Here is a 25,274-nt window from a genome sequence, read left to right as displayed (position 1 = left end):
ATAAAATGAAGATATGAAGAAGAAAATAACTATGCACATATACTACTATACGTAATAAAGGAATCTTAAGTTTGAAATTAAGAATGTCTTGGTCATAACAGAATTTTCATCTTTTACTGTACCAAATCATCCTTCTGTATCTTTACTGCTAGAGAAGGTCTAAGCTCAGCACAGCCAAAATCTTGGGGATGTGGACAGAAGATGATGGGCCACACATGAGGTCTTCATTATTTCCCCATAAATTCAACAAATGAACACCAATAAAATGCCAAATGAGACACAGAACTCATAAAACAAATGAAAACCTAAAAGTGTCAAAATGAAACTTTTAAATAACATAGTTCATCATTACATTGAAAACATTGAAAATTATGAAGGCATACACAATTCCAATTTGTCCCACTGAAAACCTTTTTTTTTTTCCCCCCAGTTTTCATTAACACTTCCTGATTCATCATAAGACCGGGCAGAAATATTTCAGTATTAAATGTATAAAAAAATCTATATTCTTTCTATATATGTATTCTCTATAGCCAACTAACTCAGGATTTAAACTTAAATCTCTTATTTTGAAAAGGGCTTCTAGCCTAGTGATTACAGTGTACATGTTAGTTCAATTATATTGTCATAAATCATCAATGGTCTAATCATATCAGTGGGAAGGGTTGTTATCACCACATATTGTAATAATTTAGAGTTTTTCTTTTAAAACAAACTGATAAATTAGAGCCTATCATTTCAACATGTAGGATTTATGTATTTTTATAATACTTCAATTTGACTGTTGACTTTGAAATGAACCAAAATATGGATTTAAAACTGTCAGTCTGAAATTAATCTATCATTCAATGTCCTAATAGAGAAAGCTTTGAGTTTTTATTTTCCCTAAGCAGTCATATTTTTAAAATGTGCATTAAAGAACGAAAAACAGAATTAAAGATTGAAAATAAAAATACCAGTGACATTTATTTTATAGTTGCAGATAAATATGTCTGATAAGGGATTTAATATTTGGTAAATATCAAGCTTTAAAATTTATCTTGGAGATCAACTTTGAGATTAAAATTCTGATTTTCAAATATTTAGGGGAAAAAAATCCTGAAAAGCAGAGGAAGCCAGGTAGTTAGTCATTTTATAAACAGAATGATGGCACAAAAGTAAGATGAAAGAGTACTGTTTTAGAAATTAAGGAGGTAGAACCATCAGAGTATTGTTGCCAAGTGAATATGTGACTATGTATGCATATTTACATGTATATATTATGTATAAGATTTTAGTGGGTAAAACATGAAAGTAGTTTGTGTGCTTTTCCTCACTCATCCTACAAACCCAGAGCTTATTGTTAGTGGGATCCAGGTAAGAAAGAGTGGTTAGTCTTTGCAGCATGTACTCACTCAACACAGGGACTTAGACTGATTCAGGTTTCATCCATTTCCACCCATATGGTCATGGGGAGGGAAGAGAGTTCCAGAAAATCTAACGCAGACATTTAAATTTACCAGCCAAAAAGCCACACACAGCACTATCACCATAACCACTGGGCAGCACCAGTCAAGAACAGGTTGCAAGCAGGACAAGGCGTGATCCTCCAATTGGTCTAAAGAAAGAGACTCAGATACGGATGACAATGCCATCTCTACCAAACTTCGGCCCATAGCACAAAACCCTCAAAGCGCATCCATGGAGTGATTCTTTTTAATTTCATTAAAAACATAACGTATAAACTAGACAACAATGGCTTCTCTTTTAATTATGATTTAGATAGAAGAACACGAAAGGAACAACCTAATAAAAGGCTGTCAAAACTGCCTTTGCAATCATCTGTGGAACGTGGTTCCAAGGAGAAGACTGCTCTGATAAAGACAACAGAAGAAGATGGCCACATACTGAAATTCTCAAGAGGTAGAAAGAAAATATTATTGTGATTATGCTATTATATAACACACAGTCCAAATAACTCATCTTTCTACCTAATTCCTAATGCTTACTTCATAGTTTATACTCTATGTAGTTTGCTGTAATACTGTCATATACAAAATGCCCATAAGTCAGTTATTTAACAGCCTTATTCTCATTCTTATATTTTGATTTTCTCATATTCTCTGTATAAATCAATACGTTATACAATTAGATCCTTGTAAACTAGTATACATTTATTCACATTTTCTTAGCACACATTAAAATAGACATCATTATCAGTCTTAGCATATCCTTTTAGAGGAAAAAGAGAAACAATGTACATAATGCCCTAATACCCAGATAGGTATTGCTAAGGCTACTCATTCTTAAGAACTGGCTTTATGGTAGCAAAATATTTTGTTTATCAGTTATGCTTATTAAACTTAACTGAACTTTAAAGATCAAAATCTCGGGGCACCTGGGTGGCTCAGTCATTAAGTGTCTGCCTTCAACTTGGGTCATGGTCTCAGAGTCCTGGGACTGAGCCCTGCATCATTGGGCCCCCTTCTCAGCAGGAAGCCTGCTTTTCCCTCTCCCACTCCCCCTGCTTGTGTTTCCTCTCTCAGTGTCTCTCTGTCAAATAAATAAATAAAATCTTTAAAAACAAAGATTAAAATCTGATCAACTCTGAAAATATACCACTTATTACAGAAAAGACTGCAAATTAAAAATTTATGTTCTTCAAAGTAAATATACTTTCAAATTCAGAGTTTCAGACTCAGTCTATCCATTAAAATACTAAAATCTCAAAATCTGCTGAAGTTCATGTTCACAAACTACAAAGGATATGATAATAACCTTGACCAAAGAGCTATAAATATCAACTAATCATAAAATAATTCCTAGTTCACTGACACTGGAATTTAATTCTATAATTCACTACGTTTTATTGAATATGCATTAAACATTGGTTTCTTTTAACTCGAATGAATGAAAAAGAGGACATATAGGTGCTCAATTACACGTTAAGAACTTCCAGAGGACATTATTCATTAGACTAAGATTAAAATTTAAAAAAAAAAAAAAAGAAAAGAAAGCTTAGGTATAAATTAAGATTTATTTGTTTATTTGAGGGAGAGAGAGAGAGCATGTACATGAATGGGGAAAGGCAGACAGGGAGGGAGAGGGAGAGAATCTCAAGCAGACTCCCTGCTGGGTGTGGAGCCCTATCAGGGGCTCTATCCCATGATCTGGAGATCAGGACCAGAGCCAAAATCAAGAGTCAGATGCTTAACCAACTGAGTCACCCAGTCACCCCTATTGCTAAGTTTTCTTAGGAAAATTAGGGCTGTTAATATAGGATGTATTTTGTTTTAACACTCATCTAACAATGGCCTGCTTATTTTGAGTGTTTTTTTTTAATCCTCTTAACAATCCTCTTAACACAGATAAGCACTAGAGGTATATATCAAAATATTCTCACAAAAGCCAACTTTATTTTTGCTAAATCGTTGTTAATTTAAATATTCATGGGACTACCATTTTCCTTTAATTATTTTAAAATTTCCCTACCCCTTAATTTTTTTTTTTTAATTTTTGGTACCATTCTCTATTTCTATTAAAGGCTATCCACTGTACTCCAAACTTTACCTTTGCAGTACTACTCAATTTTCCTACTTCAGAAATATATCAAAATTTTTCAAAAACAACCTACACATCCTTCTGAGAATAAAAAGTATCAGACAATAGGGTTAATAAATTTAGACTCAAGATTTTAACAGGGCTTGGTTTAAATAACAAACCATAATAAAAGTTAAATACATAATAGAAGTGAATAATAGAAGTGAAATACAAGTAAGTATGATCTATGACTTCACTACAACTAAAACAAATAGCTTTCTATATTATGATGATTACATACCTAATGTTTGCATGGTCTTTTAAAATTATAGATGGCTATCACTCAGTTCTATCAATTATATATTTGAGAAAAGTTTCTAAGTCTCAAACATTGTAGTTCCATATTGCGAGTTATATTTTAAATTGATTGCAAAAATTTTGGCCCTTTGGGGAATCATTTTATGTTTCAAACAGCTATCAATCCTTTTGAATTAAATGTGATGAAAAATTTGACTGCTTTTTAATATGGTAATTATTTTATTTTTTATTCCCTAGACTAGAAAACTGGTTTTGAAGCTAATTATAAAAAAGGAATTTTTAGGTCAAAATACCAGAAATAACACATATGCAAAATAACTGTTTAAAAGTTCACATTTAGAAAGTAAGCATTTGGTTTTTTTTAAAGATTTTACTTCTTTGAGCCAGAAAGGCAATGCACACACACACCAGCAGGGGGAGGAGAGAGGCAGAAGGAGAAGCAAGGGCTCCACTGAGCTGGGAGCCTGATACAGGTTCTATCCCAGGACTTGGAGATTCTGATCTGAGCCAAAGGCAGATGCTCAACCAAGTCAGATGCCCCAAGAAAACCATTTTATGAAAAAATGTTATTTTAAATTTAATGATACAAAAACTTCAAACAATAAATGACAAAAATACAGAAGAGAAAAGATTTTTTCCATTAACTTTTCCATTAGAAATGGAAAAAGATGGCATGTGTGTGCTGAAAAATTATCAAAACACCACTTTTTCTTGTCAGTTGTTTCTTAGCTTGGGGTGCAGCTGATAAGCAAAGAAGGTCTAAAAATTAAATTATTCTGGAGTAAGGATGTTCTTCTATGGGTTAAGGATGCCCTCCAATCAGAAGAGATCAAAAATTAAATAGAGAAGTCATTTTAAGAATTAAAAAATACCATTTAGGGGCGCCTGGGTGGCTCAGTTGGCTTGACGACTGACTCTTAATTTGGCTCAGGTCATGACCCCAGTGTCATGCGATCAAAGCCATGCTCCATGCTGAGCAGGGAGTCTATTTATTGCTTCTCTCTCCCTCTGTCTCTGCCCTTCCTCCCAAACAAGCACTCTCTCACTCTCTCTCAAATCTTTAAATGAAAAAAAAAAAATGCAGATACCACTGAATACAATATTACTTTCTTTAAAAAATAAAGCCTTCCACTATTTGTGTAATTCTCCTGGAGTCTTACTGTCTCTATCCTAAGTGGCCTGATAACTGCTGATCATTTCTACATCACTGGCAATGATCACCAAGAAAGTACAGAAACAACAATGGGTCTTCACAGACTTGGAAGGGTAGATATGGAACATTTCTTCTAGCATGTTCCAGACCCAGGGAAGAGGAGACAAGAAAGGGCCCCAGTGTCCATGGGAGCTAATAAAGAACTTCTCCCAACTTCCACTTACAATCATTGACAAGAAAGAAAAACCACTTTTACGCAGGAATGAAATAACCAGCAAGGCCTATATCACTCTATCTTTCCAATGCTATATACCTTAAGCACTACTTTTTTAAAGGGTCACATATTATTCATTAAGTTAAAATAGAACTTCATTTGCTCTACTGAAAGTACTGACTAAATCCAATTTCAATACTTGCGTAGCTCACAGTCCCTGAACTTTTAAAATATGATCTATCTTGAGATAAAATAGTGCTGGAATCTTTAGTCCACTCAAAGTCTTTCTTTTTAAATAGGACTTTGAAAGATCTTTTAAATGCCTTTTTATCTCTAGGGAGAAATCTGCTAAGATTTTATACAAGAAGCAAAATGCCAGATGATTAAAAATTCTCATCTCAAATTCCAGGCCTCCGTTTTCTCTCCAATTGTCAATCCCTTTTTAATTTGCTGTGAACAGTACTGTCAGTCTGTTTGGAAAGCTATTCTAATTTAAGATTTCATTATCTCTCTTCTTCAACCTTTGAATGGCCTGTCACTTGTTATATGCATCATAGAAAGCTAGCCAAGTACACTTCTGATTTCCAGCTATCAAATTTACAAAGGAATTGCATTGTACACACATCCTTTTATACTGTGCCTCCATGTTCCCTCTCAAATTTCTTTAGAGAAACAAAAAAACAGTTCATTTTTATTTGTTCTTCCCACTCAACTGTAAGCAAAAGTGTAGTAGTTACTGGACCTTTTACAAATTCCTATTCTTGTTAAAAAATAAACTAAAAAAAAAAAATCAGAGTATTTTCTTTTTAACACAGTTCCCAGTAAGGTATGAGAAATAAAAGAAATTAAGGACATTTAATAAACATGCTGTATAATATTTTATCTCTTCCTTCAGAAGAAAACAGAAATATCAACTCTGAAAAGAAGTGAAGATCTAGGATATTCCTTAGTGAGTTATATGCACACTAGACCAAGAGCTGAGATTTATATGATCTAAACATGGATGTTGGCCTGATTAGATGAGGTTTACATTTAGTTCAGTACCAAAATTAACCATGTATGTTGACAAAAATTTCTAAACACCTTTCTAAGTACTCTTGACTTAGAAAACATTTTTCATGGAGCTCCTAACCAGAGAATTTCCATTTGGCCAAATATGTAACATGAAGAGAAAAATTATGTAATGAAATCTAGTATAAAAAGACATACAGCAAAACATTATGAACAATGCCACATTTTATGCCCCAATTTTGTCTGATCTTGGTAGCGTCTGCTAAGATGGGCATGAAGCATGTAGATGTTACCATTGTCCTATAGTTCCCATGGTTCCTAGGAGGCCATTCTAAAATGCCACTCAGGGCTATGGAGTCAACTAGCATTAAGTTTTATGCTAGTTGAGGTGTCTGTTGAGTCAAATGAATTAGAGAAGAGAAGAACCCAGCAAGAAATGTCTCAATAACCCATAAATCGCTCCTCAAAAGAAAAAGTTAAAATTACCTGTAAGACCCATCTTCTACCCAGCTCTGGCCTAAAGCCACCCAGCCCAGCAACAAGGATCTTCTACCTTCCCTTCCTCTCCTTGCTTCTACCTGGTGGGGGTAAAATTCAGAGAATGGCTAGGAAATGCTCACCCCCTTGGCCCCTTTTCTACTGTAGGCTTCCATTAGCTCTCATCTAGAACAGGGGAGAAGAGTTAATAAATACCAAGTCAAACTGGGAATTTTGACTATTACATGGGAATGCACATTTTAATTTCTGAGTTGAAACTTTTTAAACTGTTTTTAGGACTTCAAGTGACCAAGGCCACTTTATTATTATAAAGTCCCAAGGAAAGTCCCTTTTATTCACGGTCACTGACTAGAAAAGTTTAGGAGGCTAACAAAATAAAGTTACATTGTCACAACAAACCATGTGTACACAAGAAAGTAATTCCTACAGAACATAAAGTTAGTTATAAATTTTATGAAAATTATTGTGCCCACCTGTCATTAGTAGAAGATCTTCTGAGTAAAGAGGTTAAGTGTAATAAATGAAATACATACTTGTGAGATGTTAATGTGACATGGTCATATAAAATGGAAAACACTGGGTAAAATGACTTAAATTTTGTTTAGAACATGCCATAAAAATTGCTAGAAATAGTGAGTCATTGATAGTAACATGGCAGGTGATACAAAAGACAGAAGCAACCACCATTATATATGTTTGCATAAAAGAGTTGAGTGAACCTTCAACAGTAGCTCTCTCAAGAGCTAATTTACAACTTTTTTTTTTTTAAGATTTTATTTATTTGACAGACAGAGATCACATGTAGGCAGAGAGGCAGGTAGAGAGAGGAAGGGAAGCAGGTTCTCTGCTGAGCAGAGAGTCCTATGTGGGGCTCGATCCCAGGACCCTGGGATCATGACCTGAGCTGAAGGCAGAGGCTTAACCCACTGAGCCACCCAGGCGCCCCTAATTTACAACTTTTTAAGGCGAGCTACAGATTTTTGTAATCCTAAATATCATAATGGGTTAAAATATCCCTCAAGTTTCAATCAAGGGACTTCGCAAATTAAACCAGGTACGGAGTGTTCCAAAATGTAATCAATTTGTAGTGTGCATAGAACAATCATATCTGCACAAAACAGTAAACAATTTGTCAGCACCATTCTGGACACTGGGCACCATGATCAATTGAAGGACTAGACAATCGGGTTGTTGGAATAGTCTTCTGCCCGCTTTTAAATGTGACAAAACAAAAATGAGACAAAACCACACTTCAGGAACTATAAATTTCAATCTCTACATCTGCAAAGCCTACATATCCACTCAGTAACTTAGGTAATTCTCCAGGAAAATGATCGATCTGATCATTACTATAGAAGGTTAGAATTGCAAGTTTACTGCCGTTTCAGTCAAGTCTACTCATTTGTTCAGTTTGGTGAACATTAATTGGTTTCCAGGGCACAAGTGCTTAAAGGGGAAGCACAGAAATTGTGATTCTGAATCAGAATGCAAAAAGGGTGGGTATAAATCCAAATATAACAGATGAGTATTTCTCAACTATTATATTTTAGTACAAAGTACGAAACACCCAACTGAACTTTTTCATAGCTTGTTTTTATTCTTTTAAACCACAAGTTTAAGACTACAGCATTTTTTTCTCAGGAGGTAAATTTGGGTTTTAGTCAGCCCCGACTACCATAACAAAATACCATTGACTGGGTGGCTTAAATAAGAAATTTATTTTCTCACAGTTCTAGGGCTGAGAAATCAAAGATCAAGGTGCCTGCCTTTTTGAATTCCTATGAGAGCATTCTTTTCAGGCTCGTAGACAGCTGCCTTCTTATGCCTTCACATGACCTTTCCTCCGTGTAAGTACATATACAAACCTCTTTTAGAAGGCTACCAATCCTGCAAGATTCGGGGCCCAACCATATCAGCTCATTTTACCATCATTACTTCCACACAGCTCCTACGTTTGTGTCCTCCCAAAATTCCTACGTGGACACTCTAATCCCCACGTGATAGCATTAGAAGTGGAGCCTTTGAGAAGTCATCAGAGATAAAGGAGTTTATGAAGATAGAACCTCCAAAGCAAGATTAGGGTCTTCCCAAGAAGAGGAAGAGAGATCAGAGCGCACGTGCTCACTCTCTCCAAGTGTACAAAGAGGTCATTCGAGCATACAGCAAGATGGTGGCCATCTGCAAACCAGATAGAGAACCCTCAACAGGAACCAAATCCACGAGCACCTTCATCTTGGACTTCACACCTTCCAGAACCATAAGAAAGAGTATCTACTGTTTAAGCCACTCAGTCTATGGTATTTTGTTAAAGTAGACTGAACTCTAACAGTATCAGTAAAAATCAAAGTCTAAGCAATTATCGATTGGGCTGTATATGACAAAGACCTCTGCTGCCTTATCCACAAGGGATTCCCTTTATTTTAAAATATCTGCTCCCTACTCCTAACCCAGGAAGTACCTATACGCCTTGCCTACTTTTAAAAAGAACATATCTTATTCTATCATGTAGCTCATTCTATTGTTTATTTGCTCATTTTATGTTCCACTCCCACCCACTACAGGCAAAATAAGGAGAACATGTTATAATTTTTCTCCTCATGATACACATTGAACATACCTGAAATTAATCTCAAATTAGTGAACTTTCACTTAATCATTGCCTGCTTTGGAGGTAATTCAGTAATATTACGGTTCATAAAAAAAACCCCGGAGGTCCACGTTATCTTATCATGAACTTTCTTAGATTTCTACACTAATACTAGATAGTTAATAACATTTTACCCAAATGTGTAATACTGCTATATTATAAAAGTGTTATTTTTCTTAGCATATATAAAAGCAATCTATATTATTCAGTATTTTGAGAGTAGAGCACAACTTTGATTTTTGTCTAGAGATTTTGGGTTTTTTTCTGAGCTATCTCATAAATAATTCAAAATATTTCTTAAATACACCAATTACAAATGAAAGATACACTCTCATGAGATGAATGAAATTAAAATGTACCAATAATCATTATAGTCAATAGAAGAAAATGCATATTTCAAAACCAAACACTATGTGAAAAAACACTTTAGCTCTACAATTGATAACTCTTTTTTGTTAACTTTTAAAAATCTACTTCAGTTATAACCAAACCAGTTACATCCCAAGTAATCTGCCTTATTCATATTAATCATTCTAAGTTACACCAAATAATCCTGTTTCCCATGGCTGCATTTCCTTCAAATCACTTATTATCCAAGAACTCACAATTTTACTCTTTAATTTCAGTTCATTAAAGAAAAGACATATGGGACAAACTTTATTTCTAAGTTAACTACAATTTAAAAACTAAGACTATACACTGAAAATGAGTATTTTAACAATAGGATGTAAAGTTTCTTCTTACCAAATATATTTGGTGAAGCAATACTATAAACTAACATCAATCTAGTGAAATTTTTTCACATGTACTCTAATTTGTTGAAAAAAAATTACAGATGTAAATCCAGCCTTTTGACAAGAGCACCAAATTTTATATATATACATATATATGTATATATATATATTTTTTTTTTTTTTTAAGATCGTTTACATCTATCTTTACAACTGTTGGAACTGTCAAATCAGACAGCCTTATTTGGAGCATGCCAATCATTTAAAATATTAACTTTCTAAAACTATAAAAGAGATTATTACCCATATTATTCCTTATTAGAATAATAAAATGAGTTGTTTAAAACAAACGTAAACTATTAATTAGCACTCTACAATTAAATGATGTCCATCTCTTGCAAGAGATTTGTTGTTAAAATTTATAAAGATCGAAAAGCTAGCTATACAATTGTCAGCAAAGGCAGGGTAGGTTTTTATTCTTTTATCATTTGAGATATTGTGGCTATAAAGACAAAATAAATCAACATCAAGATAAATTACAATGGCAATATTAGTCATTTTAATTACTAATTTTAATCATTAATATTAATTTTATTAGCTAATCAGTTTATTAATTAAAACTGATTTTATTTGTAAGTTCAATTCGTAAGTATTGTTAGTAAAGCAAAGGAGACTTTAAAAGACAATACAATTAATAAAAAAAAAAAGACAATACAACTCCTGATAATTGTCTCCCTTTATCAAAATGAGTACTCCCTTCTGATAAAAGTTCATTTTTTCCATTTCTAAAATGGAAATAATTGTCTTGCTTACATTACAATGTATAAGGACAAAAGTATTGAGTACCTGAAAATGTTATGCAATTTGGAATTATTATTTCCCTTGTTACTGAAGATTCTTTTGGAACTATAATTATTCTATAAATAAAAATTTCTATTTTTATTTATAATGACTATAGAGCATTCTATGAAGACATTTCCTATACTTTGATCTAAAGAAATTTAAAAAATAAAGTTCTGTAACTGAAACCAAATGGTCTGAATATTCAGTCCTTCTTTTACTAGTTTCTATTTTTTTTTTTTACAGTCCAACAGATAAATTGGATCTGAAAATTAATTATGGCTTCAAAGCCTTTGAAAATAAAAGTACCAACCAGCGAAATTCTAAAACATGAACACTTTCAGATATGGTTCTAATTAAATGTACTACTCTAAAACTGTAAATATATCAATGAGCAAAGATAATCACATGCAATTCTTGGGACTTTAAAAAGTAATTGCCTCTAAGAAATTAGAACAGGAGATTCCTTACGAGAATAAAGTCAGTCACATAACTATCTTAGTGAAAGAAGAGGCTGTTTCCTTCAGTTAAGCCTTCAATTAAAGTAAGCTTTCACATTTATTAAATTCAGACACCTAGAGCAATCCTGTAAATCTGATATATTCCAACGAACCGCATGAAGAATACCAGTAATTATTAAATTTCAAGATCTTGTTGACATTTCTGATTTTACTCCTGTGTCATTTACTCCCACAGTCCATAACATGGAATATGAATTTTAAAAGAGTAGAGGCCAGGCAAGGTCAGAGTCTCACTGATGAGATTTCAACAAAGGGGGAGAAGCCAATATAAGATAAATGAGACTAAATAAATAATCCAAGACAGAGTCTTTTCTTTTTTTTAATTAAGACACGTTCCCAAATATATCTCAGACTTCTAAAAACACCTATTTAAATGTTTTATCTCATTTTCTAAATCAAAGTATTTTTTATTCTCTGAGACTATTAAGTCTTCAGCATATGTGTGCACAGTTTAAACTGCAAAGGAAAACATTTATAGAATTCAAAACTTTCGCAACATACTAACAACAACAAAAAAACACCCTAAACCTATGTATACTGTGTCACAGTGTTATTTTTAAAAATTATGTTTCGATTCATTTTGTGTCCATTTTTATGTCTCTTCCAGTATATACCAGAGGAAGACTAACTATGAATGTGATTTCAACAACAACAGAAACAAGAAATCAAAGAGGGGGGATAAAAAGAGTAAGAAAATAAAGATTCTCATGTAGAACACATTATCTTACTAAGCCCAGTGGACAATTCTGTCTCCCAAATAACATTGAGTTAAAATTAACTCAAAAGTAAAATAATCAAGAATTTCATTTACTATAGTGATTGAAAATATAAAGACTGGAATTGGACTTTTTTTGAAGTTGGACCCCATCTCTTATTAATAATATGGCTTTTCCTTGAAGAGTGCTTCAGTTTTCCCTTCTTCAAAATTACTTTAACAATGTTATAGTAAATAAAGGAGATACTCTATTTAAAAAGGTTGGCGTGGAGTCAAACAACTACAAATTCAGAAAAAATGGTGTCCTTAACTAACCAGACCAGTGGATCTGTGGACTCTTCTGACCCTTGTTGTTCACAAAATGTACACACAAGGTAACTTACTGACTGGTAAATTAGGCACTAACTATCTATGGAAAAAATGAGAAATCTCTTTTTTCATTTATTTCTCCAATATGTCATTGAGAAACTAAGCACAGTCACTTTATTTTTTCTGGGTAACCTACTACTGAGGAGAAATCTTTCTCCTATTTTCGCCCTTCTAATACCTTACCAAGAATCTCTAAGTTGAGGAAAAAAGCAAGTTGAAAAGCAGTGTAAAAAATGTTACTTGGACAATTAGTTGCTGCATTTACCCTATAGGACTGTGGCCCCTACCTGTTAATCATGACAAATAGTCATTAGCTTCAGAAGGTACCACTGCTGGAGATTTTAATTTTCTATATTAAATATGTGTGCTATATTAAAATTTGCCATCATGGTATATGCTTTTTGGAGAGGGAAATTCTAATGAAAATTTTCAGAATTTCTTGACAACCCCTCATAGATTGCCTGAACCACAAGGAAATCTTTCTACGGAGAGGTAAAATAGATGTACTGCTCTATAGGAATGTGAACTAGAAAAAGTACGGGGACCCTCATTATTCTGTGTAACTGAAGGGAGGGAACTGGGCTGAGTGGGTCAGGGAGGTAACAGAATCTGTATACCATACTGGTCTGAAATGGTGTCTCATGTGCCATCTAGACCAGGAAGTAAGCTCCTGGCCTTAGAGAGGCATCAGTAAGTAGGCTCCAGCCCTGCTGCTAAGTTTCACCGGTAAAGGCAATCCATGTCCATCAAGGAACAGTGCTGTGGCCCACTGTTTCTTTCAACCCTATCCAATGTGGGCAGAATCAGCATGGAGACAAAGCTCTTCAAAACATCCCTCCCAATTCCCCAAACCTCCACATTCACATGCAAGCAGATTAAAACCTCAATACAGTTGACCTTGTTATTTTTCTTTTCTTCTAGCACAACAATCAATCTACGGACTTGCTCAGAGAATCCATCAAGACTACGGATACTGGACAGGCCTCCTCTCCAGAACATAAGAGGTTAAGTAGGTAGGGCTCAATTCATGCCCTATTTATTTCAGTCATAGTGGTTCTTGTTTTAATTTCTTTTACATATTTTTCCATGCAAATATATATTTTAACAAAATGTTCCATAGATTATTACAAAAAAAAAAAAAAATCAATGACTTGAGTATCTTTTTGGTAATGCTACTAATTTTCAGGAGTAAGGAAAAAATAAATCTCCAAACATGAGACAACAAAACAGAAGCACAATAAAAACAGCTTTCTAACAAACTGAAAACATTGAAGTTGGCCTCAATTTCTTCAACATAGTAATACAGAACCACACCCTCCCCCCACCCAAAATAAAACCCTGTGCCAGGAAATCCGTAGAGTATAGACAAAAAATTATTTTGACTCAAAACTTCCATATCTAGCCAGTGTGTTCTTCTAATGTGAATTCAACAGGAAGATAATACCTTAAAGTAATAAGATTATTTTGTTGGCATACCCAACAAACAATGGATAAAAAAATCTGACATGAAGGCCAATAAAATATTTTTTTTAAAAATTAGAAACCATCATATAGCTCAGTATTGTCTGAATAGTTGTAACAATTATAAAATGTCATGACAAATATCAAGATAATGCTTTTAAAAAAGTACACAATGATCAAAGTTTAAAAAAAAAAATCTGAACCTAAATCCCAGGTAATTCCTAAATGGACCTAGAATTAACAGTAAAGAAGTCTAATTATGTTTAATTCTCATGTAACAACAGAAACTACCTATATACATCATTTTGTTTCTTTTATCAAGAGAAAAGTCTTACACTTAATACCTTAAAAGAACTGATAGGAAGAAAACATTGTGTACTTTTTCAAAATTAAAAACAGAATGAATACAGTAATTTGATCAAGAGGAAATTTGTTATGAGAAGAATCACACATGCATTTCAAATTCCCTTTAAAAAAAAAAAAGATCGTATTTATTTATTTGACAGAGAGAGAGAGATTACAAGTAGGTGGAGCAGCAGGCAGAGAGAGAGGGGGAAGCAGGCTTCTTGCCGAGCAGAGAGCCCAAAGTGGGGCTCGATCCCAGGACCCTGAGATTATGACCTGAGCTGAAGGCAGAGACTTAACCCACTGAGCCATCCAGGCACTCCTCAAATTCCCTTTTAAACAATCTCACAGTGAGTCCAAAATACAAATGATAATTTATATTCTTAGTCCCTATACTTAGTCTCCTGTGCTTAAATAAATTTGAATTATAATTAATAGGAGCAACGAACATTTAAATAGCACCTACTAGTGGGCTGGAAAACAAGTATATTAACCTCCTTTACCCTCATTCATCTTTTAGGTTATCTTATTCCCATTTTACAGGTGCGAAAATGCTTGCACAGAAATTTACAGCATTTGCTCAAGAAAAAAAGTACTGCAGGGGCGCCTGGATGGCTCAGTCCTTTAAAAATCTGCCTTGGGCTCAGACCTGGGATCAAGCCTCACATTGGACTCCCTGTTCAGCGGGGAACTTGCTTCTCCCTCTCCCTCTGCCTGCTGCTCCCCAAGCTTCTGGGTATATGCGTTCTCTCTCTCTCTCTTTCTCTCTGTGTCAAATAAATAAAATATTTAAAAAAGAAAAGAAAAGAAAGGAAAAAATATTTCAAAAGGGCACTTGGGTGGTTCAGTAGCTTAATCGTCTACCTTTAGTTCAGGTTGTGATCCTGGGGTCCAGGGATCTAGCCCTACTTCAGGCTCCCTGCTCAGCAGGGAGTCTGTCCCTGCCCTCTCTGTCTGCATGCCCCCTGCCCTTGTGAGGTCTCTCAAGTAAATAAAAATCTTAAAAATAAAAACAACAACAAAAAACAAACAAAAACAAAAACAACCCTGCAAAAATTTAGCTTTGAACTCAGGCCATCTGGCTCCAGAATCCAGGAAGTTATAGATACCCAATTCATTCTACAGCCTCTCTAATTAAGAGGAATGTAAGAAGCACACTTTAAAAAATCTCAAATGGTCCTTTCTTCTTACTAATTACTTAGACAAGCAGGGAGAGTAGAAACCGGTCAGAGAAGGGTGAACATGGGAGACCAGGGCTATGACTGAACAAAGCCCCTGCTTTCGGGGTCTCAGGTACTCCTTATAAATAGGTTATCCTAGTCAGATTCTCAGGCTCTACGCCCACTAATATATCGGTTATCTCTGAGACTCTACTGACACAAGCTCCCTGCCCTCTATTTTCCTAAGTAACTTATTCCCCTCACTGAGGGAAGCCTTCTCAAGCAAGTCTTCCGCTCACTGGTTCTCGATTTTTCATCTTTCCCCAACTTCACTGGAGTCCACAATGTTTTGAGATGCATGTATTTTTCAACTATATCCTAGGGTAAAATGGGATTTAAAACTGCATAGTCTAAAATGTATCACTCTCTCCCTTTATAGTTTGTATATGTGTATTTGTGTGTACTTGCGCTATGTAATTTTGATTTTTTTTAAAAAATCTCTTAATTTTCAGTTTCGATGGCAATTGGGAAGTCAGAATTTTTTACTCATTAATAGGAGGACATCCCCAATGGATGCAGACTCTCCTACAAATATTCACATAGTGAGGCTATATGAACATAAACTACTTGTGAAAATCAGATTTCTTCTTTTATAGAGAGTTGACCACAGACTCTTCAATGACATGGAAACAAAACGGTATCCCATTTGTTCCTTTTTCTTCCCCAGTTTGGAGACAGAGAAGACAGACAACCGCATGGTATTCCAACAGCTGTTTAAATTTTATTACTTACAGCCCTCATAGATGTCCGTGGGAATATGGACTGCGGCATGTTGATAGGAGATCTGTCGTCCAAAATTAGCATCATCAATAAAAACAGGTTTTATCCTCTGGCTGCCTGGTTCACTCTCATTTTTTTCGGGCTGCATCCGAAAAGATAGACAATAAAAAGAATATTACAACTTGAGATAACAGTCTCATATTGCTGTCGTCTCATTTGACAAATGTGTGGTCTTCAAAAAACACATCTGCAAGAATATCTTAAAAATACATGACCATGAGGGCACCTGGGTGGCTCAGTGGGTTAAGCCACTGCCTTCGGCTCAGGTCATGATCTCAGGGTCCTGGGATCGAGTCCCGCATCGGGCTCTCTGCTCGGCAGGGAGCCTGCTTCCCTCTCTCTCTCTCTGCCTGCCTCTCCATCTACTTGTGATTTCTCTCTGTCAAATAAATAAATAAAATCTTTAAAAAAAAAAAAATACACGACCATGATGACCTCTAGACTTAATGTGGTACTTGTTTTGCAATATCAGACATACCAGTAATTGTGTTTTACACCTGAAACCAATGTTATATATTAAATACATCAGAATAAAAAAAGAAACCACAATGAAAAAATACATAGTACCATGATGATATCAGATACACAAATTACATTCAGGACTCAGAATTAGTATTATCTTCATACTATTCACATTAAAATCTAACTTCTCTCCTCGTTTCTTCAATGCTAGAGTCACTGTGGATCCTCTTGAGGGGACAAGAGCTTTTTCATATGCAGCACTTACTACAAAGAACCTTACAGAACAGGACAAATTCCTTTAAATAGAATCAAATTAAGATTATCCCCCAATATAAATTTCACTATGCTACTCAATTCTTACAATGCAGTTGAGGGTAATTCTTCATTTGACAACTTGTGGTAAACATGACTGCAAAAAGATAGCAATGAAGGATTATTTTATATCCTGTTCCCTTGATTTTTGCAGGCTTTCCAGTTGTACCAATTTTTGTTTTAAAAATAAAGTATACTAACAAAAAAAGATCTTTTGTAATTAAGCACAATTAAATCCTAACTGCAACCATTTTGTCTCCTAAGGTGGGGGGTCAGGTCCAATCAATAATGATTCAAGAAAAGCCCACAAAAGTTGAAGGTTAAGAATTCATTTTCTACCTATTCAAACTAGGCTGTTGATACTGAACCACCTTATTGGCCTTCCCTCGCAGGAAACTGAGAATTCCATTCATTGATGCAAAATGCAGCTCTGTAACCTTTTTGTTGTTGTTGTTTTGGCTAATTACATTAATTTTTTTCCCCAGTTCAAATACAGCTGTTTTAAACTGCCCCCCCCTTTTTTAATTAACTGCGGTTTATATTTTCAACTCAGTGTTGGAGACTATTTTCAAATTCCAAAGGTAATCTCATCAAAACCAAACTGAAAAACAAATCACATTTGACTCCTTCTGGCAGCACACTACAGCAATACAAGTGATAAACAAGAGAAAAGACGTAACTGGACAACCAGAAAATTTCCCAAGACAGCTAGAAGACAGTGCCAACAACATAAAGTCATCAGACTTACAACGAACTGTGTCCAGCTGTCCATACAGCCCTGAACATGTAAATGACCAAGTAGTACATTAATATCCTGAGATATTAGGACACACATGTGTATGTGTGTGTATGCTCATATGTTTATTTTTTCCTAGGGAAACTGCAACATTGGAAATATTTCGACATTGATACAAACAATATGGCCTTAAATGAAAAACAAAAAACAAAAAAATCAGTGTCTTCCAAAGCTGAAAAATCCAACCCACCATCAGGTAATGAAATCAATTTCATAGGTACTTATAAACCAAATTACCTTTAAATGAAACATTAAACTTGGTTATGACCAAATTATTTAAGTGAAACATACTTTATTTAAAAAAAACCAAAAACAAAACCTAAGACTTTATTTGTCAGAGAGAGAGCACAAACAGGGGAAGCAGCAGGCAGAAGAGGAAGCAGGCTCCCTGCTGAGAACGGAGCCCGCGGTGGGACTCGACCCCAGGACCCTGGGATCCTGATTTAGCTGAAAGCAGACATTTCACCAACTGAGCCACCCAGGAATCCCTAAGTGAAAACATATTTTAAAAATATAAAAAAAGTACACTCTGTATATTAAAATGAAGAGCTATTTTGTGAAGCTCGTTTCAGATAGGACTATATGTGTTTATATGTGCACATATTAGACCGTGATGCCAACTATAAAATTGGTCACAGACAAAAGTACTTGAAAACCAATCACTGGATTTTTTTCAAATGAAAGCCATAAATAATAGTTATCCACAAAGAAACTGAATATATAACCAAACAATAGTGTTTCAGGTCTAAAATTTGAAGCATAAATCATACTCTTTTCTAAAAGAAAGGGTGTGTGTGTGTGTGTGTGTGTGTGTGTGTGTGTGTGTAGCACTTGCAGAGTGTAAGAAAGGAGAGAGAAGAGTTATAAGGAAAATAGGAATCAGAGAGCAAAAGGAATTCTGAACCTAACACATCAGCCTTGATGGCAATGGCTATTTAATAAATAATGAAAATGGTAACTAGGATTCGGCTGTGGATTCAACCCTGGATTTTACCACATTGAAAAACTGACACTCCATTGTCTGTTCCTGAGCCCTAGTGACTTGAATAAGGAAAGGGGCACATTAAAACAAACGACTTTCATTAAGAAGATGAATGTAAAGAGGACACCAACTATGAATGATGTCCCCATTTTTCGCAGCTGAAAATATTCTGAAAATTTCAACATTTTACAACAATGGTTTCTCGAAGTATGGACCTTGGATAAGCAGCAGCAGGATCCACTAAAATTTTTTAAATGTGGGCTCTCAGGCTCCAACCCCAAATCAACTTAAGTCAGAAACACCCGGGGAAAGGCTGAGCGATCTGCAGGGCAACAAGGCCTCCAGTTGATGTGCTACTCACAAACACTGGGGGGTCCACTGCTTAAAACTACCAGCAGTTGAAATCAGTCACGTTTGTATTTGGGACGACTCACGAAAAAATCTGGGTTGATCGCTACTTAGCATATTAACGAACAACTACTTTTTTAACGCTCCATGTATAACAGTTTTATGATTTGTGAACAGAAGCACGAAAATGGTAATATGGTGAGGAGGATTTGTCAAAAGAGGTTTTCAGAAGAGAGTGGCATCTCAGGGGCTCAGTCATTTGAGCGTCCAACTCCTGGTTTCACTTCTGGCAATGATCTTAGAACAAGGTGCCCCTGCCCCCAACCCCCTCTGCTTGAGATTCTCAGTCTCCATCTCCCTCTACCCCTCCCCCTGCTCATGCCCGCTCTCCCTCGCGCATGCAGTCTCTCTAAAATATAAAAATCTTGGGGCGCTTGGGTGGCTCCGTGTGTTAAAGCCTCTGCCTTCGGCTCAGGTCATGGTCCTGGGGTCCTGGGATGGAGCCCCGCATCGGGCTCTCTGCTTGGCAGGGAGCCTGCCTCCCCCTCTCTCTGTGCCTGCCTCTCTGCCTACTTGTGATCTCTGTCACATAAATAAATAAAATCTTTAAAAAAATAATAATAAAATAAAATAAAATATAAAAATCTTAAAAAAAAAAACTTGTTTCATAAAACAACAATCTTTCAAGATACTCTAGGGGCAGTGCCATATTGATTTAGATTGGGGAAAGGCTGTTCCAGTAAAAGAATAACAAAAAGCACATTGGAATATCAAAGGCTCTGAGATAGGCCTCACTCAAGATTTTAACCCAGCATTCTCAAGCCTATGTTAACCTGGGACCTTTTTCCCACTAAATACCTCTTGCAAAGAATATACTTACAAAATTCCGTAGAAAAGATGAGCGGAAAGCATGCGGGCCAAAACATTTGGTTCTGCCCTGTTGCATTAATAACCTCTCTGACTTGAGCCACTCGGCGTTCCGTGGCGTTCACTTTTCTGGCTTATAAATCAATGGTGTAAGGCCACAGGTGGTGTCTTTAGCCCATGGGCCCAATCAGAATCAGCTGGGGAACCTGAGGCCCCACTAATGATAACATGATCACAACGAAGAGGCTGTCTTTTGAAAGCATCTCTCAGTTGATTCTAATATTCTCTCCTATCTTACGTTAAGAACCCTCAACCTAAAAAATCTATAATTTTCAGTTCTGAAAAAAATTATAGTCCCATTTCTATAATTTTAGAAAAGAACACATTACTTTTCTCTCTTTCCCAGAAATTCCATTTACATCTATTTCTAGCCAAATTTACTAGACATATATGAAGAGTAGCATCAGATGATAGATTAATAGACAAATAATGAAGTGCATGTGCATATGAGGGTTAGGAATATGTGGACATTTGCAAGTATCTCATCCATTCAGTCACTTGAGACATATTTGTTGGCAGACTGGAGAAGGATTTACTGACATTACGTTTATAGAAATGCCATTTAATATCTAAACCTGGATACAAGTTAAATGTTCAACAATAGCAAACTGTCACACTTATGTGTTATTAAGTAATATAAAAGAGCAAATACATTGGGAATGCATATATAAACTGTTTGTTTAAAAATGACTTTAAGCATAAAAAGGAAACGTTAAGCAAAAAGAAGGAGGAAAAGGACTATTATTTTCTTTAAGATTTTATTTATTGACTTGAGATAGAGAGTGAGCGAAAGAGCACAAGTTGGGGAGGAGCAGAGCGAGAGGGAGAAGCAGGGCACTGGGCAGGAAACCCGACTCAGGGCTCGATCCCAAGACCCTGGGATCATGACCTGAGCTAAAGACAGATGCATAACCCACTGACCCATCTAGGTGCCCCAAGACCTATTATTTTGAGAGAAAGACTGATATACAGTGAAATTAATGGATGAGTACAGAGCAAACGGTATAAGCACTCTGGTTGGTTTTGTAGTAATGATATATAACTATATGTTTCATGTTTGTGTTTTCTTGTTTTTTCCAATATACAATGAAAATGTATTTGTAATTAAAAAAACATTAATTTTTGTTTTGAGCCCTTTGCACTATCAAGTACTGTATGATTATCTTACAAAGATAAAAGTTGTTTATACTTTTATCTCACATACTTAAAAGTAAGTTTTAAATACATTTTATGGAGATCCTTACACTTTTAAATTACCACATAAAGAGTTTTAGGAATAACTTTTAAAAATGCAGTTTTCAAAAAAATTAAAAAATTATTAATGTCCTTCTCAACTTGTATAATCATGTGTCAGGATTAGTTTTAATGCACAGTTGATAAGTATATAAAGAAAAAATTATAATAATAAAAAATAATTTCATGACAATATTAGACTTTCTATTGTAACTCCTTTATTTCCTTAAACTTATGAAATTATTGTAACTTACTTATGATACCCTCATAAGTCATGTCTTTACCTATCTTGATATATTATGGCATTATATTATATAATGTAAATACAGCAAATATTAGATACAAAAGCAAAAGTGAGAAAAGGAATTCAGAGAAAAGCCTCTGAACATACATTGTTTACTATATTGACTATAAATTTCAAATAAATTCCCTTCCTGGAATTAAGATTTCCTATTAACAAGAATACACAGGAGAAAAATAAGCATATCTCTTACCAACACTTTTCCCCAAAAATATCTCTTTTGAATTCTCCAGACTACCCTACATTAAAAGGTACCTGGAAACTGAGTGTGTCTATTCTAAAATGGATTTGATTGCATTTATTAGAACACATAAGTGAAACATGAGAAGTATGTTTCTCAAACTATTCATCTCAATATAATCTCAGTCATTAAATAATAGATTAGATCACTCAGAGACCAAAGTACAGGTCAGTGTTGGATGCGTAGGCCATTCAATTTTACAAGCAGCACATATTGGCAAATTTAATTTGGAAAATCAAAATGATAAGTCTATGGCAGATATAAGAGGCTCTGGCATATTTGATACACTTACCTCAAATGAAACATTCTTAGATTTAGTATTTATACTAAAATATTTATTTTTAATGTTGTGTTACCTTTATTGTGTTAAAACAAAACAATTCTGAGAGCAAAATGTTTATAAATTAAAATTAAAATTATATTTTACCTAAATTGCAATACAAAGTGTCTTAACTAGTTTGTCACGATTCCAACTTCACATGCTCACCTAAAAACCCCGTTCACAATCATACTCTGGCTAAGTTTAACTCCCCTGCTTCTCCATTATTTTTGTGCTCCAAAACACTGCGAGAAAGCTAGTTGACTCTGAGAAGGAATAGTTCACTAAGACTCCCTACAGAAGCATCACAATTGGCATTTCTATCGCCCAAGTGAAAACAGAGTTAAATGAACGAGTTCTTGTGTAATGACCCAAATTCTTTATAACTAGAGACTATACCCTGGTGTACAATTCTCCTTATAAAATTTCCACCTCTAAACACATTCTTTTCTTTTTGCACAACTATTTTATAGACATTATTTACAACAGAGATCTGTAACTTTGACAATGTAGCCATAACTGATTTAAGATTTTTAGTTTAGTTTAGTTTAGTTTAGTTCTACTGGTATTTCCAGTCTCACATAAAATCCTGGATATATAATACGCCTTTAGGCATGGCATTCATCATCCAATATAAATAATTACCATGCATATATTATATTTAAAATGCACTTTCTCAGTCACTAAATTTGAAATGTCCGGCATTTGGAATCAATTCCACAGATTAAAAAGCAGGTTTGCCTGTGTAACCACTAGTTCACCCTTGGTATCTAAGCATTCTGCGGTGCTCCATTAGTTAAGGCTGAGTCCCTGTTCTGACCTTACAGAGGAAAGCCTTCTTCTTCTTCTTCCTTTTTTTTTTGAAAAAAAAAAAAATATATATATATATATATATATATATATATATTTTATTCATTTGAGAGAGAGAGAGGGAAGGGCCAGAAGGCAGAGAGAGAAGAGGGAGAGACAGAAGAGAATGTCAAGCAGATTCCCTGCTGAGCGTGGACCTCCCGACCCGAGCTCGATCCCCCAACCCTGATGACCTGAGCCAAAACCAAGAGTCGGATATTTAACCGACTTAGCCACCCAGATGCCCCCAAAGCCTCCTTTTTAGGTAAGTCATTTGCATCAATTAGAAATGGAGATTCATCAAAGCAGCTGACAGCTGACCATGCCCAATTAATTAACAATGGATAGAGAGAGAAAGGTGCTAAGTGCCATCCAGACTTCATTATTCTGGTCGGGCTGTGAAGCCAGGCTGAACATTAAATGATGATCCAGGTGCTGTGGCAGGAAGAACATTGTTGCATCTCCTGAGTTAATTGGTTTGCGATGCTATTTTCACCTTGAGGTTGCTATGACTCAGGGATGCATCCAGCGAGTGACTGGTATTAAAACAGAAACATGAGTGGGAGGACACAGTCTAAATTACGCAGTAAAGACTTCAATAACACACTTGGATTTTTTTTTGACTGAATCATAACACCAATAAGAATAAAAATTTTATATTATGAATTTAATAAATGGCCCCATTGTCCTTACAGAAATGTGTTAGTTTAGCTAATCATAATATGTTTCACAAAGAAACAAGAGGTTTTGTTTAAATTCAGAGGACTTCCCCAGTTTTTCAGATAATTAAAAAGTTATAATTCCTTAGATTTACCCTGAAAAACTATGGCATTAATTCCTCAGAGGCCATTTACTCAATGCATTAATAAAAGAATGCTTTAAAGTGAACATGAAAAGCAAATTTATAACATCAGTAGTCAAAGGAAAATTGAAGAAACAATTCTAGTTCTTAAAGATTAGATTCATTGTTAAGACTCCATGTATTTTCTATTACTAATTACCACATATAAAAAAGAAAGAAGAAACAGTCTGAAATAAGCAAATTTTGCAGGGGGTGGGTGGGGGACGGAAGACTAAGGAGCTGACACTGTGCAATAACAGAGACAGAAGTTAAAAAATACTGAAGTGGGTTCTAAAGACATATGTACATGTATGCGTATATGCATATATAAATACTGAAGTGGGTACTAGTATAGTATAAATACCAAAGTGGGTATATATGCATACATGTATGCATTTATGTATATATAAATACTGAAGGGGTGCTAAGGACATATATACTTGTATGCATATATGTATACACATACATACATACATATAATTCTATTTGTGTCAACTATACATCAATTAAAAAATTGGTATACTCTTTTCTAAATAGGACAGCAAGTCAAATCTAGCATGAATGTGAAATAAAACACAGAAAACTGGACTAAATTAATTGAAAAAGAGAGATCAATCACTGCAATAACTTGTTTATTAAATCACTTTTTAAAAGTCAAAATAGACATTCCTTAAGTAAAGTGTTTTGAGGTTTCCTGCTGATGATGCTTACCATGATAACATTCAAAAAAGCTAAAAGATAGACTCTTAAAACATCCTCAAAATAAGATTGCAGGATGGATGAATGCATGGGAAAAACCACCTATGCCAGGACCTACCACCCAGGAAGAATGCAAGCCATTAGAATCTCCATACCGGCCCCCCCCCCCACCAAAAAAAGAATCTCCATACATGTAAGTGTGATCACAAGAAGGCTTGAGGGATGGTTTAAAACATGCCACATGGAATATGAAATTTCTAAATCACCAGCATTAGAAAAGCACATCATACTATCAGAGGTATGTATATTTAAATAATTAAAATTAAAAATATTAATATATTAAAATTAAGAATTAAAATATTTAAATAATTTAAAAATTTTAAATTTTATTTCAAATATAGTTGTTTGGTTTTTTTTTTTTTAATTTTTTATTTATTTATGTGACAGACAGAGATCACAAGCTGGCAGGCAGAGACGCAGGCAGGAGGAAGCAGGCTCCCTGCTGAGAGTCTGATGTTGGGCTCAATCCCAGGACCCTGGGATCATGACCTGAGCCGAAGGCAGAGGCTTCAACCAACTGAGCCACCTAGGCGCCCCTCAAATATAGTTGTTTAAACACACA

The 25,274-nt window shown here is 35.0% G+C and overlaps 1 protein-coding gene across 6 annotated transcripts in view; it reads right to left on the bottom strand.

Annotated features, from left to right (window-relative positions):
* The window catches only part of CACNA2D1 (calcium voltage-gated channel auxiliary subunit alpha2delta 1), a 514,151-nt gene that overhangs the window by 157,873 nt on the left and 331,004 nt on the right, over positions 1-25,274 (bottom strand). For all 6 annotated transcript variants that reach the window (XM_032303892.1, XM_032303893.1, XM_032303894.1 and 3 more), the window contains exon 6: positions 16,295-16,424. In XM_032303892.1, coding sequence (XP_032159783.1) covers positions 16,295-16,424 — 130 coding nt within the window. The remainder of the gene's footprint in view (positions 1-16,294; positions 16,425-25,274) is intronic.

Source organism: Mustela erminea, chromosome 11 (assembly GCF_009829155.1).
Source record: "Mustela erminea isolate mMusErm1 chromosome 11, mMusErm1.Pri, whole genome shotgun sequence".
Taxonomy (NCBI): domain Eukaryota; kingdom Metazoa; phylum Chordata; class Mammalia; order Carnivora; family Mustelidae; genus Mustela; species Mustela erminea.
The sequence above is the reverse complement of the archived record's forward strand: the minus strand, read 5'-3'. Positions and strand labels throughout refer to the sequence as shown.